This window comes from Tetranychus urticae, chromosome 1 (genome assembly GCF_039701765.1).
Source record: "Tetranychus urticae isolate SD_2017Ah chromosome 1, NJAU_TeUrti_SD_1.0, whole genome shotgun sequence".
NCBI lineage: Eukaryota > Metazoa > Arthropoda > Arachnida > Trombidiformes > Tetranychidae > Tetranychus > Tetranychus urticae.
The window spans coordinates 3,353,883-3,372,903 of NC_142958.1; the positions used below are offsets into that span (position 1 = coordinate 3,353,883).

The 19,021-nt window shown below is 32.9% G+C and overlaps 4 protein-coding genes across 4 annotated transcripts; 1 reads left to right on the forward strand and 3 right to left on the reverse strand.

Moving 5' to 3' along the window:
• Positions 1 to 58: 58 nt before the first annotated feature.
• Positions 59 to 2,177, reverse strand: LOC149094391 (ribitol-5-phosphate xylosyltransferase 1-like). The gene has a single exon (XM_089270229.1). The coding sequence runs from the start codon at positions 1,679 to 1,681 to the stop codon at positions 353 to 355; it is 1,329 nt and encodes a 442-aa protein (XP_089126355.1). The 5' UTR covers positions 1,682 to 2,177; the 3' UTR covers positions 59 to 352.
• Positions 2,178 to 2,329: 152 nt separating this feature from the next.
• On the reverse strand, positions 2,330 to 4,431 carry LOC107359888 (uncharacterized). The gene is made up of 4 exons (XM_015926478.3): positions 4,167 to 4,431; positions 4,020 to 4,050; positions 2,923 to 3,005; positions 2,330 to 2,860 (listed from the first exon to the last, which is right to left on the reverse strand). Exons 1-4 carry the CDS (start codon positions 4,222 to 4,224, stop codon positions 2,574 to 2,576), a joined length of 459 nt encoding a protein of 152 aa, XP_015781964.3. The 5' UTR covers positions 4,225 to 4,431; the 3' UTR covers positions 2,330 to 2,573.
• A 2,949-nt stretch (positions 4,432 to 7,380) lies between these two features.
• Positions 7,381 to 10,267, reverse strand: LOC107369261 (uncharacterized). The gene is made up of 3 exons (XM_015937209.3): positions 9,783 to 10,267; positions 9,636 to 9,666; positions 7,381 to 8,857 (listed from the first exon to the last, which is right to left on the reverse strand). Exons 1-3 carry the CDS (start codon positions 9,841 to 9,843, stop codon positions 7,531 to 7,533), a joined length of 1,419 nt encoding a protein of 472 aa, XP_015792695.1. The 5' UTR covers positions 9,844 to 10,267; the 3' UTR covers positions 7,381 to 7,530.
• A 4,398-nt stretch (positions 10,268 to 14,665) lies between these two features.
• On the forward strand, positions 14,666 to 18,944 carry Orp8 (Oxysterol-binding protein-related protein 8). Its single transcript, XM_015934601.3, has 2 exons — positions 14,666 to 15,492; positions 15,635 to 18,944. Exon 2 carries the CDS (start codon positions 15,846 to 15,848, stop codon positions 18,624 to 18,626), a length of 2,781 nt encoding a protein of 926 aa, XP_015790087.1. The 5' UTR covers positions 14,666 to 15,492; positions 15,635 to 15,845; the 3' UTR covers positions 18,627 to 18,944.
• The last annotated feature ends 77 nt before the right edge of the window (positions 18,945 to 19,021 follow it).

Below are 19,021 nucleotides of genomic sequence, written 5' to 3' on the forward strand. Positions count from 1 at the left end.
GTATGTTTAAAGGCTAATCTTGACCGTTAAATTTCAATAAATAATGAAGCATGGAAAATAAGACTTCACAATGCATGTTTAATGTGGCAAATAATCTATATTTCATTTTTTTCCGATTAACATGTTGATTTTAATTTACATGGCATTCTTGTCTTCAGAATAAGAAACTTGAAACAAATACAAGTATATGTTTCGGTATAGGTTGAATTTATTAGATTTCAGCAGAAATTTGATAATCGTAAAGTCAAAAGGTTTGCATTGTTTTCAAACATTGATAAGAATACAGCATTTATGTATAAAAATTTACAATATATTTACAATCATTGTCTTTATTAGCTAATGAGTATTGTGCTTAAAATTTTAGTTTAAATTTCTGTTCGATTATATCAAAGAGATGATTACGAATATTGGTTTTAAATGAAGCATACCAATCGATCAATCGAAGTCTTCTTTCAATTTTTCGTTCCAATGATAAACTCATCTCTTTTTCAATCAGCATTGGCAGTTCGTGAGTCCAGTTGGCAATGTATATCACAGGAGCATCATATTTTTTGAGCAAACGATAAGCTGAGGTAGAATCACAATTTGATTTATGGCCTTTGACATGACTTAAATTTTCTTCCACTACCGGTAGAGATCCGTAAGATAAAGCTTCATAAATGCGATAACATTCATGATTCATTCCAATTGGACTCAGGGTAAGATCAGATAAACGTAACGCTTGTAAATATAGCTCAAGAGTTTCACTAGTTTCATTTGGTTCCCATTCTGACCGGCCTTTTGTAAAGCAGACTCTTTCATCGAAAGTTTTAATTACATCCATAACCTCAACTCGCGATGAATTTGGATATATTGTCCCGAGGAAATTGCAAGTATATGGTCTTTCAAGTTTCAAGTTAAGTTTATTTGGATCAGGGTTAGGGAAGTTTCGATAGGTTGCCACACCTAAAGGCCATTGATAAATGTCCTCTTCATTAATCTCTTTCCAATCGTAAACCACAAACAGAAATTTTAAGGGTCCACCATTTGCGTTGAGATATTTTTTCACCCAATTGTTGAAACAAAATTCGTGTCCAAGTAAAATTACGGCAGCATTAAAGGGTTGAATATCTTTTCTAGAAGTCAAATCTTGAATTTTGTCCAACCATTGCTTTGCAAATTCAATTTTCTCTTTGGAGCGACCGTTTAAAACAAAAATCAAGTTTTTTATCTCCCTTGGTTTATCATCAGCTGAAATAAAATTTTCCAATGATTGAGGTGTTAAAGATGGTCCGCTTCGAAATTTCACTTTGAATCGATCAATCTTCCTGAATCCATATTGATAAAACTGACTTTTTTTACTGAGTTTTCCTTTCAGTATATGTTCCCAAAGGTAATTTCCAATTGCTGCTTTAGACCAAATTTCGATGACATCTAATGGTTCATTGGATTTTTTGTTTATCTGTTTAGATCGTTCATTATTGCTCAATGATTTAACATGGCCATTATCTAATGGACCCCAATAGCTGTAATCGATATTGCTTGAATCATTATAATTTATAAGGTCAATCAAGCGTTGGCCATCTTCTCGATTTAAATTGGATTCCTTAGGCACTTTGAATATGAATATAAATGCGGTGTATGTCATCAAAACAAGATTGACTCCAAAGACAGCAAATGTTAACTTTTTTAAGGCGATCATCGGGATGGATTATTGCTTCAGATTGTTTTAAAAAACAATCCAACAGATATGCCAACTCACTAGATTTTATTGCTTGGATATAACAACCTATTTCAATGAGTTCACATGTTTTTTCCTTGAGTTTACATCAAGATCGCGTATTGTCAGTCAAGTCCAATTCCATCATCTTGGGTGATAATTTATAACACTCATGAATTAACAGATGATAAACAAATGATAAATGATAAGATGTAATGGGTTATTCACATAATCGATGAAAAGATGTTTCAAACTAATGGACAAGTTTAATTCAAAGTAAAGGCTGTCAATTTAAAATAGCATTTTAATCAAAACAAATATGAAAATTGGAATCATCTGCTACATCTGTAGTTAGTTGCTCGAAGCGCACGCGTCAATAAAAAAGCAAAGAAACTTTGATAACCAAAAAGTTGACAAGTTTCAATGCTATTGATTCAGATTTTTAGTGTAGAATGATTTTGTCTTAGTTTATGCTAGTTAAAGAGCTAATGCCCAATCAGCTAGATTATGTAATTGTCCTCTGCACAATTGTTGTATATAATTTTATGATTTATATTCAACTGTAGTAATCTTTATTAAAAAGTTATTTAGATTCGCATCTGCTTTAAGAAAGTTAGTTGAAATTTCAGATTAACTAGATTATGAATTTAATTATTCTTCAAATACAAATCGGCCCAATTTTCTTCAGCTTTTGTTTAACTTATGTTAGATTTCCTCTTGGCCTATGATATCAAATCCAATTTTTCAATTCAAGTAATACAAAGGAATGATGTTAAGCCTCGTTCATCGAGAGCAGGCTGATCCAACTGGCTTGGTCAAAGAGTCTTAAGTCTAGGACGCTCTTCAAAGTTACCTTTTTGATAAGTCTTTGACCTCAGTGTATAGATTTACTTTCAAAACCAAGGGACAGATTAAGATTAACTTTCAGTTCGCTAGAGTATTGTGGCGCTGCTGTTACACTTTTAAGGTCTGTTGGTTGGTGTGTCTGAGTATCTTCATCTTTGAAAACTGGTGTTGACGCTTCTTTAGTTTGCGGTGGTCGTGAACTCTCTGTAGTTAGTGAGTTTGTTATCGGTTCTTCATTCCATGCCATCGTAGTCCGTTGTTGATACCATGGCATAGCGGTAGGTCCTTGTGTAATCCATGGCACCATACGTTCTTCTGTAATACAAGGAGTTGTTAGGGCTTTTTTAATGATGCTCTAAGCGTTTCAATCACTTTACCTGACATTTGCGTGTATGGCATAACAGTATAAGATTCTATTTCAGGTCGTCCAGTATTAACAGGGTACCAATACGATTTTTCCCTACGAATCAATGTTCAATCAGTGAAACTATAGGTGAAGCTAACGGATTATATTATCGTTCAACATCAAAATTTACTAGCGCCAAAACAGCGGTGGTTTAATTGAAATTAAAGATCATAAAAACTGAGAAACACAGGCGGATCAAATATTGATTATGCTCTCTCGCAATCAGCCAACATTAATTTTGTTTTATTCAGCGTGAAATCACTAGTCAACTAGCAATTAAGTGAAAACCTTTTGAAATTGTTTCCGTTCAATTACGAGCAGACCAAAAGGCGAATAAAAGTGGTAAAATTGTTAAACAGAATCATTGAACCACAATAAACTTTTAATCATTTTATCATAGAGGAACCTTTTTAAGAAGGATTGATAGAATCAGTCAAATTTGATTAAAGAAGAGTCTTTTTGAGTCTAGAACTGAATTCGCCTTACTCTTTCAACTATTTACAGAGTTTTTCTACTGAATTCACCCGTTTTTTTCATTTGAGAAAGTCGGTTTTCAATCTGGGATACAGAGAGGGTTTGGAGTAGGCTAGTTAATCTCTCCATTTTAATTGCTGTTAACCTTTTTTACAAAAGAAAAGATCGAAATTATGACTATTTTTACCATAACCTTGTTTGTCAGTGTTTGGTCAAGTTTAGTTTGTTTATTTCATTGATTCATTATGTCAACCCAAAATGTAACTTTTTGTAAAAAGATTCAAGCCATCAAGGTTTTCAATGATGCTCAGTTTGCGTCCGAAATTATACATTAAAAACATCGTCGGCAGTTGATGGATTAGATCTTTTTACATAAGAAACGCAATGGAAACGGGAAGATTACTAGCCTTCACACCCTTTCTGCATCCCAGATTAAAAACTGACTTTTTCGAATGAAAAAACGGGTGAATTCACTAAGAAAACTCTGTACTATAGTTTTGTTTCTGATAATTACGTTTCTACAACTTTAATATTTATTATCCAACTAAATTTATATTAAAGTTAATGGAATGATGATGTAAACTGATTACTTACTTTAAATTGGCAGATTTTCCAACAGATTTTCCTGTGAAAATGGCCAACAAGAATACAAAACAAATTGAATAAAACAAATTAATGGATGAATAGCAGTTTTTCAATATGATAACATTGATTGATGATAACAATCAAATGGACACCAACCTGCAATCAAATATGATCCAAGAAAAGCAAAAATGAAACAAATGGCAAGATTTTTCATGGTAATCAATTTACGAAGACTAGATCAAGTAAAAATATCGAAGAGAAAACACAAGCAAATTAGTGTTAAAATGTTGATCTGCAGTGGACAGTCGAAGTAAATCACTTTTTTGCCCCAATAATTCAACTTTGGGTTGCTGCTTGAAACTAGCTTCACCAATAGCTCGTTGCTGATTAATTTGTTTTTCTAATTATGAAATAAATGGTTATATTGATTTTTTCATGATGAAAACGATGAGAGAGAGAACCAAGGTGATAATGGAGATTGTACTGGTACAAATCTACCCATCTTAGTTTAATCAGGACAGATTTACCAACAGCGCTGATGAATCTAATGATTATCCGCACAATCAATATCCAAGTGGATTTAAGCTCATCATTCTAATATAAGAAAATATTCGTAAATAGGTTTTGAACGAGACTTCACTCACTGGTTGCGAAGTATCATACAATACTATTCATATTTTATCACACAATTTGTATTGGAATTTGAGTTATTGAGCTGAGTTTTTCTAGCATCATTTGCTTTCAAAAATTTCATTTTTACACTCATTGTCAGCATATCTTCATTATTATACATTTTATTCTGTATTATCATTAGCTATGAACTTCGCTCTTGTTGTCATCAAACCTAATCCTTTTATTTCTTCTGCTTTCGGCTTTTGAATTTAGTAACTGATGATTAGTGATTTGTGGATTATCGTAATCTTGAGACTCAAGAATCCTTCACGCAGACATTTGATGTCGTCTGTATATGCCAAAGATACTCTTGAAGTATTCGACTTTGCCACTGAAACCTATTGTACTTGTTTGTATGTTATTGTGTTAAGGAAAAGGTAAATTTCATCCATTGGGTAATTCAACCAGGAGCCATATTCAAATCAGCCTGGGAATATTCAATTGAATTAAAGAATGACACTGTTCTAAGAAACATTGATGCAATTATCTTTGCAACTGACTATCAAATTGATCTAAACATAATTGATTCTTCATGGAATTGAAGGAGTTCATCGTTTATTCATGATCAACATTAATTATCCAACAATGATCTTGAAGCTGATAGAAGGGAAAGAAAATTAATGAATACAAAATTGAAACACTCACACCGAATGTTTTGTTATCAAATGCAATGAAAAAATCAGTAATTTAGGACGATTTGAGCCATTCTCAATTTTAACTACACTTTAAGCCAAAGATTAAAGCATAAGATACAGCAATTGAGAGGTTTTGATGTTAGTAAGGGACAATGCCCACCTCAAGCGCTAGTTGTCGCATTTTTACTGTGATTTACCATGTCAAGAGTTCAATATGTCAATCGATATAAAAGTAAATGTTTCTTATCAGAAAAATCATGAATCTTTATTGAAAGCTTTAGACCGAGATTCCTTTAATGACATCGAAGCATTTTTAGTTTTTGGAAGTCGTTTAGATGAATAATGATAATAAACACCTCCCAATACTACAAATACGGCTAATACAGCAACAATAATTCCAGCTGTTGCACCTCCACTCATTTTATATTATTTTATATTATTGGATTTTTTGTGTATCTGTTTAGATCGCTCATTATTGCTCAATGATTTAACATGGCCATTATCCAAATGACCCCAATAGCTGTAATCGATATTGCTTGAATCATTATAATTGATGAGGTCAATCAAACGCTGACCATCTTCTCGATTGAAATTGGATTCCTTAGGCACTTTGAATGTGAATATAAATGCGGTGTATGTCATCAAAACAAGATCGACTCCAAAAACAGCAAATGTTAACTTTTTTAAGGCGATCATCGAGATGGATTATTGCTTCAGATTGTTTTAAAAAACAATCCAACAGATATGCCAACTCACCAGATTTTATTGCTTGGATATTTTAACCTATTTCAATGAGTTCACTTGTTTTTTCCTTGAGTTTACATCTTCAAGATCGCGTATTGTCAGGTAAGTCTAATTCCATCGTCTTAGGTGATAATTTATAACACTCAGTTTCATGAATTGACAGGAAAAAAGAGAAAAATGATTAGATTTAATGCAATATCATTCACATAATCGATTAAAAAATGCTTCAAACAAATTGACAAGTTAATTCAACGTCAAGGTGGTTAATTTAAAACAACATTTTTATCAAAACAAACATGAAAACAAAATTGAAATCATCTGTTAGCCAGTCGCTTGAAGCACACGCGCCATTAAAAAAAGCAAACAAACCAAACTTTAATTATCAAAGAGTAGGGAAGTTTCAAACTTCAAGTTTGAGTGCGATTGAATTAGATTTTTTGATGCAGAATGATTTCAATCTGTCCTAGTTTCTGTTAATGTAAGAACTCATGCAATTTCAACTAGATAACGTAATCATCCTTTTAGTCGCTATTTCATTAGCTGACTCTTCAGGAATTGATATTGCTCTTGAAGTAGTCGACTTTGCCAGTCAAACCTATTTATGTTATACGGTTAAGGAAAATAGCAAACCTTTGAGTGATAAAATAATTCCAGTGAAACCCATTGTACTTGTTTGTATGTTATTGTGTTAAGGAAAAGGTAAATTTCATCCATTGGGTAATTCAACCAGGAGCCGTATTCAAATCAGCCAGAGAAGATTCAATTGAATTAACTAATGGCACTGTTTTAAGAAACATTGATGTGATTATCTTTGCAACTGGCTATCAAATTGATCTAAACATAATTGATTCTTCATGGAATTGAAGGAGTTCATCGTTTATTCATGATCAACATTAATTATCCAACAATGAAATTTTTCGATTGGATAGAGAGGATTTCAGTCGATAACTTTTTTCTGTAAAATGATGAGTTTTACCTTATAACCGAATATTGACTTTCAAACAAAATTTTCAGACTTTTTATTAATCTTTTTGATTTCTAGACGAAGTATTATTGTTCAAACCTTGACAGGAGAGGCTTTGAAGTTTTGAAAAATTAAATGAAGTTAGTTGGCTAGTCAAAGCTAGTCTAGTAATCTAAAAAATCATAATTCTTTGATTCAAAATGCAATGATTACAATCTAGAGTTTGATTAATTATTATATTTTAATGAATTTCATGTGCAATTGAAGGTCTTGCTATTGACTGGAAATGATTTTGGCTGTTAATTTTTACTTCCAAGCACAATCAGAAGGAAATAAATATATTGTGACAATTCACTGAATTGGCATAAAAACATGAATTTTGCTTTATTAATATATTTTCTAACACTAGAATGGCTTTTTGAAAATGCCAATAAGACAAAATGATGAATAAAAAAGAGTTCAATTTTGCAGCAATATACACATGAAGGTTTCTTCATAAGAAAAATCATGAATCTTTATTGAAAGCTTTAGACCTAGACTCCTTTAGTGACATCGAAGCATTTTTAGTTTTTGGAAGTCGTTTAGATGAATAATGATAATAAACACCTCCCAATACTACAAATACGGCTAATACAGCAACAATAATTCCAGCTGTTGCACCTCCACTCATTTTATACTTATGTTTAACCAAAGCTTCAGTTGTAGGTGCTTTGGTTGTTCCTGGTGTGTCCGTTGTCGGTTTCTCAATTGCTGGTTTGTCAGTGACTTTTCCGGTTTGAGACGGAGGATTTTGTGGCACTTCCGTTGTGTTTACTGGCGTGAGAGATGTTGGAGTCTCTGTTTCTGATGGCAAAGTTGAAACTTCCACTTCCGTTGTGTTTGACGGAATGAGAGATGTTGGAGCCTCTGTTTCTGTTGGCAAAGTTGAAACTTCCACTGCTGTTGTGTTTGACGGAATGAGAGATGTTGGAGCCTCTGTTTCTGTTGGCAAAGTTGAAACTTCCACTGCTGTTGTGTTTGACGGAATGAGAGATGTTGGAGCCTCTGTTTCTGTTGGCAATGTTGATGAGTTTGAATCTGTTATATTTTCTGGCGCTACAACTTCTGGAGCTTTAGTAACTGGAGTCTTAGTATTTGGATCTACAACGTCGGGCGTTTGTTTTTCTGGGACTACAACTTCTGGAGCTTTAGTAACTGGGTTCTTAGTATCTGGATCTACAACATCGGGAGTTTGTTTTTCTGGCGCTACAACTTCTGGAGCTTCAGTAACTGGAGTCTTAGTATTTGGATCTACAACATCGGGAGTTTGTTTTTCTGGCGCTACAACTTCTGGAGCTTCAGTAACTGGAGTCTTAGTATTTGGATCTACAACGTCGGGAGTTTGTTTTTCTGGGACTACAACTTCTGGAGCTTTAGTAACTGGGTTCTTAGTATCTGGATCTACAACATCGGGAGTTTGTTTTTCTGGCGCTACAACTTCTGGAGCTTCAGTAACTGGAGTCTTAGTATTTGGATCTACAACATCGGGAGTTTGTTTTTCTGGCGCTACAACTTCTGGAGCTTCAGTAACTGGAGTCTTAGTATTTGGATCTACAACGTCGGGAGTTTGTTTTATTGGCGCTACAACTTCTGGAGCTTCAGTATCTGTTTTAGTATCTTTTTTAGTATCTTTTTTAGTATCTTTTTTAGTATCTGTTTTAGTATCTGTTTTTGTATCTGTTGTTTTAGTATCTGGCTTCACAACTTCTGTTGTCGTAGTATTTTGATCTGCAGTATTTGAAGCTTCAACATCTGATGCTCCAACTACAGCATCTTTCGAAATTAAAATTTCCCTAAAAATGATCAAGCTTTAAGTTAGAATGAAAATCTCAAAAATGAACACATGAAGTTTATCCTTAAGATATTTATTGTAAATAATAGAATGCAGGAATGTTCTGATAAAATCTAAGCATAATCAAATTATTGAACACTGCTGGATACGAAAATTAGCAAGCAAGAAAGAGATTTTGCACAATTAACAAGAAGCTACAAACCAAACAGTCAGCTACACTTACACACACAGTATATGTTGGCAAAAAATTGCATTAGCCATGCAATCAAATTTGCATAAGTTTGGTTCGTTTAGAAAACAAAAGCATGTGAAACTTCGGATCATTGTGTCAAAGGTGAACATTTATAATAAAGCAAAAACGGTAAAAATTCATCCGAGATGAGTTTCTCTAGAATTTTATTTTCCTCATCTTTGTTAACTGTTTTAATTAGTTTTGTTTCTTAGCATTACGTTTCTGCATTTCAATATCCTATTCAACTAAATCTATCACTTAATAAAAAAAATTAAGAAATTATGAATATTTATTTTCACCAAATATTCTCAATAGCCTTTCGTTTAATTAATCAAATGACAACGTTGACTGTGATATTGGCTGTTAACAATTATCAATTATTTGATACAGGTTGCTTGCTTGCCAAAACACAATAATTGTTGCTATAGACTTAACTTTAACAATTGAATCTCATCCAAGACAAGCCAGGAATATAAAAGTGGACAAATTTTACAAAGCACAATCAAGCGAGCAATTCATTGGACATACAATAAAAACGGTTACTTACTTTAAATTGGCAGATTTTCCGACAGATTTTCCTGTGAAAATGGCCAACAAGAATACAGAACAAATTGAATAAAACGAATTAATAGATGAATAGCAGTTTTTCAATATGATAACATTAATTGATGATAACAATCAAATGGACACCAACCTGCAATCAAATGTGATCCAAGAAAACCAAAAATGAAACAAAAAATGGCAAGATTTTTCATGGTAATCAATTTACGATGACTAGATTGAGTAAAAATATCAAAAAAAACAAGCAAATCAATGCTCAACTGTTGAACATGTACACTTGAATATCTTATCAGTAATTAAATATTATATAAAATCAGCAATATTGAATAACTGTTGATCTGTAGCCACAGTAATTGTGATGAAGCAGTAAATCACTTTTTTGGCACAATGATACAACTTGGATTGTTGCTTGAAACTAGCTTCACCAATAGCTCATTGCTGATTGATTTGTCTTTCCAGTTATGATCAAGATGGTAATATTAATTGCTTTTTTCATGATAACAAAGATGATGAGAGGGAGAACCAAGGTGAGAAGGAAGATTGTATGAAAGATAAAACAAAATCAATAATCTGCAGCAATCAGAGTTTAAGTATTAATATTTTCACTAACATTTCTACTCGATTGTTATTAACATGAATCCAACCTGTGCGGACATATTTTGGTACAAAATACTGAATCTTTTTTCCTCAGAAACTAACAAACTATGATAAACTAGCTAAGAACACGTCTTGATTTATATCCAATTTAATACAATTAGCTTCATTAGTCTATTAGATATCTTCATTTATTCATCTTCAGCTTTCAATGGACTTTCCACTGTTATACTCATATTTACTTTCATTATAATATTAAATCCTCTACTAATCTATCTCATAAATCACTGATAATAAGCAAAATTATGTAATTGTCTCCAGCACTTCAATCTTTAATCAATTGTAAGGTCAGTAATCTGAGATGATTGGAAGTAATTTGTGACAATATTTCAACCATTGTAAGCATTTGTTGAACATAAGAAATGAACTTTTTAAATGCTCATCTGATTTACAATGATTTACTTTCAATTTGATTTCTGAAGACAATCCATTTTATTTATTATAATATTAAAATTATCTTGCTTTGTCAAGACTCTCAATCCTGTGATGCAGCCAAACCTCTTAAAAAGAGGCTTCTCAGCGATAGCTTCAGAGGTTATTTTCAAAGCATCAACTCTGAAAATTAGATGTTGAATTAATGATCCTGAAATGGTTTGATTTTTAATCGCAGTTTATGAAGTCTTATGAGATCTTTTGTTTTCCCAATCTGTCACTGATTACAATTGTATTACTCGAAGTTATGAGATAAAACTGTCGGGCTCCACCTTCGGGTTTGATTATCATTTTGAGAGGTTGTATCAAAGACTAGTAAAGAGTTATACTCTTTGGATTTGACTTCATTCAGATTACAGCTGTTGATCAAAAGTGGTTTATCTTAATTTTTCCAACATTTTTCGCTTCTACGAGTCCAACGTAAAAGCAAATCGTTAATAATAGCTTGTAATGGTTTAATCTGATTGATTAATGGATTCCACTTGAATGATAAAAATTGTTAAAGATATGTTACTATCAGAGAAGGGCAAATAAGGATATAATATTTTAAGCATAAAAAACAGTTTTTTTCATTTTTACTCAATTCACTTTCCTAATAATTACCTGCTATTGTCTTGTTTCTCTGGTTACTTTAATATTCCTAGACGATTTTTTTTTCAAAAACTTTTGTATCTATTTCAGATGAATATGTGACCATTGGTCGATAGTATACAGTTGATCAATTAAACAGAAAGCATTTATTTTCTAATATTCAAAACTAATTCAAATCGTAAGTCTCTAGTTTCAAGTGTGTAGTTTTAGTTTAGTAGCACTGTTAAGTTACCTTAAAACGGGGTAAAATCAACGAATAGATAGAACCATGGGAATATGGTGTGTCAGTTTTTCAGCCGTACATCCAGCACTCAGGCTATTTTGAAGCCTAAATAAAATAACTAAGCGAATAAAACTTTTTTGTCGGACTTTACAACCTCAGAAGTAGTATTGGAATGTCCAACTCTAAAACTTCAGCCAATATAAATTAATTCTGTCTGAAGATCGAATGACAAGACTCACTGAAGAAAGGACGAAGGTCAAAACTGCCTAGCGATGGATTCTTTAGCTTTAAACTAGAATTAATTACTCTAATCCATTGTAATCCATCTAAACATTGTTTCGAGTTATCTCAAAAAAACGATTGAAATGCATGGGGTCGTGTCTACTGATTTAAGTGATTGTAACGTGATCAAGTAGACCCTTTACAAAGGTGTAATGCTGATCAAGTAATTTATTTGATCTGCCAACCAACAAAACTGGCCAATTCCTGATGAACCATGCTTTTCGCAGGTACACTTGTAACACGACTTTTACACTCTTCAACCAAACTTACCTATCCTGATTGAAATAGTGAAAATGCGCTCTTTACACTCGCGCTGATTAGTAAAGTAATTGTTAGCTCCTATCGTTCAGCATAAGCTACATGGTTCGATCCTAAAACGTAGATTTTCACATCAAAATCCAAGAAAATAAAAAAACTCACTAAAGGCTTAATTCAAGTTCACTCTCCAAACACATTGTCTCATTAACAAGTCTCATCATCAAGTCGGGCCCTCATGTGTGTGATTTATTTGGGTGCTCAGATTACTAGCTACTTAACTCCAACGATCTATTAACATTAAATTAATAAGAATTGAATGATAAATCAATGGATGATCATCTACTATTGATTGTATTGTTCCATAGCAATAAAGTAATAACAAAGATCCGGCTGGGGGTGTTACAAGGATTCTGCATAACAATAAAACATTGTTCTTTCATCTACGAACAACAAGTTTTATCGAACAATTGACCAGTTTTGCGGGGTTGCAGATCAAAATTAATCATTTCATCATATCTTCCATCTTCAATAACGCCTTAAATTCAATGGTTTCAATTACTTAAATCTGTCCACGCGTCTCAATGCATTTCAATCGTTTTTTCAGATAATTTGAAAACTAAACAATGGATTAGAAGAATGGATTCAGCATAAAATTTTACATTCAACAGGCTAATAACAGGAAAATTGATCGCTAGGCAGTTTACCATGTTCATTTGGTGTTCATGTTTTGTTACTGTATCTTGTTGTTCAAACAAACTCTGACTTTTCTGATAAAATTAGACCTTTTTCATCATTATTGAAGGTAAATAATTAAATCTTGACACAATCAGGAATGAAGATAAAGATATTCTGAATATGTTTTTGCCAATTTGTTAGCTTTCTTTGCTAATTATATAATTCATTTAAATTCATTTACCAACCATTTTCCAATTTTCCAATGCAGCTGAGATTTTATTTTTATTTCAAATTGTTTTACTGTTAAATAATTAAAAGTTGATTTGTTTAGTAATTGAAACCTAAAATTGTCTGTTTAACAGGAAATATTGAAATATCAAGCTCAATAATCAATATAATTATTTGGGTTATTATTGCTTTTATTTATTGCTGATAAAACATTTTCATGTTTAATTGTTTCATTGTCTTATTTACGTTGAAATTTCAACTCTAGTTGAAATATAAACCTATTTTCATTCATTAAATTGTGATCAGGCGAGTTTAATCATTTTATTTCTGACAAATTAAATCAAAGGATATTCAATTGTTTCATTACACAACTGTTTTTAATAGATTATCTTCATAAATCAGCTCATGTTTATTACCCAGTCTAATTAGCGAATTGATTAGCAACAATTAAGCATAATTTTATAGACAATTTACCCTAAAAACGCTTGGAAACGAACGCAAGTCAAAAGATTGAAATATTGTTTACATAACGGAACTGACCTCAGAGGCAATCACTGCTAGTTATTCCCAAAAATACTTGGAAACATCATCACCAGAAGACGGACGAAACTCACATAAATTGATTTGTTCTGACAATTCTTAAGGTCGTTTTCTTCTCATTATTAACACTGTTTCTTGAAAAGAAATCTGTAAAATTTCGATCGACCCAAATGGCCTAAAGAAGCTCGACTAAATCAGTTTAGCTTCACTCAAAGTGAAAAATGTTTCAATCTTTTGAATTTTGTCTCCAAATGTTTATCAATGTAAGTACTAGCAGCTAGTGTCGTCTATTGATTGTTAAAGAAACTATTTGTTAGCAATTTGATTTTTTAATGTCAAAGATTCTCAATAATTAATATTTAGTTTGATTTTGATTTCTCACAGCTTTATTTTTCTCTGGTGTGATTGTAACATTAATTAAGGTCTTTAGTTATTTTTGACTTTAGTTTGATAGATAATAATTGCCAGTGATCATCACCACTGTCACTAATCATGAATTTGGTTTCTTTTCTTAAGCTAATTTTTGCTCAAATTGGATAAATCAATTGACTGGTGACTGAACTTGAGGCTTATTTTACATGACATTTGTGATGTTGAGTTGATTGATGTAATGATTTACGAGTAGATTACAAAATCGATACAGCCAGCCTTTAGATGGTTTGAAATTATCCAAATTTTCTTTATCGGCAAGTTTAGATGCATATGCTTGAATAAGCTCACCGGACAAAACGATACCATTGTTATTACATTGTAACACAAATTCAGCAACCTTTTTCTCGAGATCAGAAAAATTGGATCTTTGATGAACACCTCTTGAATTTTTCAGTCCTTCGGTAATAGCAGTTTCGAACTTCTCCTTATTGTTGACAATATAATTAACCGCTTGTCTGGTTAACCGATGCCTTTCAGCTACTGTAGCTCTATCAACTGAAACACATTCATTAATTATATCAATTTTTTCTTGCAAAGGTATTTTACTTAATCTAATTTTCATTTTGGTACACAATTAATTGAAACACTTGCTATCGTTTGGTCGACATAAGTTCGTTTAACCCCCTGCTTTTCACCTGCTTTCCCCCTTTAGTTCACCTAGATGGCAGTGTAACAAAAAAGCAAAAAACTCTGGGGAAAACTGTATCTCTAACTATTCTAAATACTATTATGAATGGAAATCTTTGGAAAGACGTTGATAAAAAAAGCAATTAAAGGTGAGGAAATGTTTTCTCAAATAAACTTATGGATCAATTAACTGGATGGTTATTGTTTCTCTCAATTAATTGGCAATTGTATGATAACTTTGTTTAATGAAAATTCCATTTATCATGATCCACTATTGAGGGTGCAAGGTTAACGTTCAAGATGTTTACATGAGGAATCTTTTCAGGAAGATGTTGAAAATGTATATTTTGTCGAGTCTCCACCTGGTTGAGATAAAATATTGAAAAGGTTGTTGTGTTTGTTGTTGTTATGGTGTGATGACAAATGTGAAAGAAGTTTTGTTAAAGTGAGTTTACTTCCTTTATTTTATTTAAAATTGTTAATTGATTGGCTTGATGTTTATTGTGATAATTAATTTAGCTTAGTGTTAACTGATACTCTGATAATTAACATTACTTCAAAAATAGCTTTGAAGTTTGTGAGCTTTGGATTTTTGAGCATGCTCAAGTTGCTTTCATGAATTTGAATCATATGATCTGATTACGTTAATCTATACGGATTACTTTTTTTCATTTTAGTTTACCTCTATCATCACCACCTTTTATCATCATCATCATCATCATCTCTATCATCATTGTCATTGTCATTATCATCATCATCATCAGTAAATTCATAACATCAGCGTTTACATTAACATCAGACGTATCAAGATTGTCACATTCTCTTTCTAATTACCTTTGCTTATATTTTTTGTTATTGCCTGTCAAGAATCATTAATTTTTATTCACCAATCTCCTCCAAGGTACGTTTTATGTTTCATTCTTTCTCATTTGTTGCCTAAATTTTGTTCATTTAAGCTTTGTTATTTAAAATTGCTAATTTTCCTTAATCTTATTTTTGTGTCTAATTTTGCTTTTATTTTTTAACACTTTCTCTGCTTCTAGATCTAGTCTTTAATAATCATTGGTATAAATTTGTTTTCCTTGGTCGAGGATGAGTTATTTCGCTCATTCTAGACTATTATATACTTGCATCAATCACCCTGGCTGATATTTATCACCCCTTTGTTCTGTGAAAACAGGAAATATTGAAGAAATATCTTTTCTGTTTCTTTATTTGTGATCAAAGCTAAACTATCCATTTTTAAAACCTAATATGGCTTCAAATGGTGGAACAGGTAATGGTGCTCCAGCATCAACCTCTTCATCTACATCTCACGAAACTACATTATCACCATCACCGCCACAGCCAGCTGTGGACAACAAAGATCATTATATCAACCTGAACCCTACAAGCAGTCATTATTCTCACTCATCATCACATTCTCATACCCATCAATCTCTTAAGACAACTATGTCAACCTCTTCTATTTCTTCGAACAATGCAGGAGATCCATTATCTCCAACTACTCCCACCTCAACAACCTGTAACCTGGGTTATGAGGCGATTCCAGTTGGAACAGTCAAACGAGATTCCTATAAGGACAGTAAAAGATTGTACCAAAAACAGAAGAAGAAGGCTGTCGAAGAATTGCTTTCTATTCTCAATGATCCAACTGTTCTAGTGATGGCAGACTGGTTAAAAGTTAGAGGAACTCTAAAAAGTTGGACAAAACTATATTGTGAGCTTAAACCTGGTCTTTTGGTTTTGTACAAAAATGCTAAAACCCATAAAAGTGGTTATTGGGTTGGAACTATTCTTCTTAATATGTGTGAAATAATTGAGAGGCCCTCTAAAAAAGATGGTTTCTGTTTTAAACTTTTCAACCCACTCGATCAAACAATATGGGCTCCTCGTGGTCCGCGAGGTGAATCATTCGGTGCCATCGTTCAACCTTTACCGATGAGTTATTTAATTTTTAGAGCCTCATCTGAACAAGCTGGTCTCAATTGGATGAAAGCTATTGAAGTTTCTCTCAATTGCTCCATTGTATTAATGAGAGGTGGTGGTAATCCTCGAGACGCCCTTAATTCTTTTTTGAGCAATTTTAATTCTTCCGCAGAAGACTGTTCCCCGCCAAGTTCAGCCAAATTGGATTTAGATGAAAGTGAAATTGAGCGACACTTCAAAGATCATGATTTAGAAGATGACACCCAAACAGATCACGAAGAAAACACTGAAACAGCATCACAAGGACACCATTCGACTGATTCAGATTCTAGCACAGTTAGCATTCAAGATCCACATCCATCGCGAGCTATTAAGCAATCTTCTGGGGGATCTCTCGTTTACAGTGTTAACCAAGTTGAAGACTCTGTGATTGAAACTGTATATGTTGAGGAGGTTACAGAGGATGTTTCCACCATGGGGGAAGAATGTCAAACTGAAGAAGTAGCTGAAGAGAACAAATCACTTCTTTGGAGTTTACTAAAACAAGTTCGACCGGGGATGGATTTATCCAAAGTTGTACTACCTACCTTCATTTTAGAACCTCGATCATTTTTAGATAAATTAAGTGACTATTATTACCACTGTGATATTCTTTCCAAAGCGGCTCTTGAAGAGGATCCATTGATTCGTATGAAGAAAGTGGTCAAATGGTATCTTTCTGGTTTCTATAAGAAACCTAAAGGCTTGAAAAAGCCCTATAACCCCATTTTAGGTGAATGTTTCCGCTGTTACTGGGCTCATCCTGAAACTGATAGTAGGACTTTCTACATTTCCGAGCAAGTGTCACATCATCCACCAATTAGTACTTTCTATGTCACTAACAGGAAAGATGGCTACTGTATATCAGGAAGTATACTCGCTAAATCAAAGTTTTATGGAAACTCAGTATCTGCAATATTAAATGGAACTGCTAAATTGACCTTTTTAAATCGAGGTGAAGATTATACTCTAACTATGCCCTATGCTCACTGTAAAGGAATTTTGATGGGAACTTTAAGCCTCGAACTGGGAGGTAAAGTTGACATAAAATGTGAAAAAACAGGCTATTGTACGGAAATGGAATTTAAACTGAAACCATTCCTTGGAGGGTCCGAATTATGCAATAACGTTGTCGGCAAAATAAAACTTGGTAAAGAAACATTGTGCACTTTAGATGGTCATTGGGATACATTAATAAAAGTTAAAGATAAACGTACAGGACAAGAGTCGATTCTCTGGGAAGTGACATCCGATGTTAGAAATGCTAGATTGAAACGACATTTGGTTCCATTGGATTCTCAAGAAGATTTTGAATCAGAAAAAATGTGGCGTAATGTAACTAATGCAATAATCAATGGTGATCAAATTGCGGCAACCGAGGAAAAAACAATACTAGAAGAAGAACAGCGACGAGAAGCTCGAGAACGTCTAATTAATAAAGAATCTTGGAATGCTCGCAATTTTATTCAAGATTTATGCAACGGTGAATGGATTTATAGATACCTTGATTCACGTCCATGGGATCCAAGAACTGACGTCTTGCAATACGAAAGAAACTTTCAAATTCAAACCAAAACTCGACATAAAACTCCAACTGTTGCCTGTCGTACAAGCTCTGTTGTTTCTATTGATAATCCATTAGCTGTTGCTCGATTAGCTACTCACCGATCCCCTAAATCGCCAAGAGACCAAAAAACTGAAAGCTTAGGAAGTGAACACAGTTCCGCTTCTCAAGTTTCCACTTCACACCTAGAAAATCGAGCTGACGGTAATACGATTTTAACAGGAAAAAATCAAATTGAACAACTTGTTAATAAATTGGATACCTTACATGATAAATTATGCTCTATAGAAAAGCAAATTACCGCCAATCAAATAGTCCAACAAATGAAAATCAAACAAACAACATCATCGACTCAACCCTCTCATTCAGCCAACAATTCAGAGATTATCGGAGTCTTGGGAAACTCTCATCAAATTAAAATGATTATTGGATTTTTGCTGCTTTCCATTTTCAGTCAAATAATTATTACATTGGCTTTTGGATCATCGAAAAAATTGAAATAATGATCAACATGTTTATCAATGCTCATTTTAATTTTGTTTTTATTTTTAATTGCTTCAAATCAAGAAACATTCAAACGGATCTTTTTTTCGTTGATGATTCTCACCTTTGGTGATAAAATTTACTACTTTATCTTCAACTTTCTCCCTTTTCCTCGTTTGTATGTTAAAACACAAACTCAAGAAGAATCAAAACAATCAGTATCAATTTTTAATTTTTCCCCTTAATTCTTCCCAACGAGTCTTGATGTCTTTATTTTTTGTTTGGTTCCTTGTTTGTATTGATTTCTAAGTCAAATTGTTAAATACGTTCGCCTCTTTTGTCTTTCGATACTTCTCGATCCTTTAATTATTAAGGGGTTTATTTCTGTAATTCATAACACTGTATTTGTAAATCA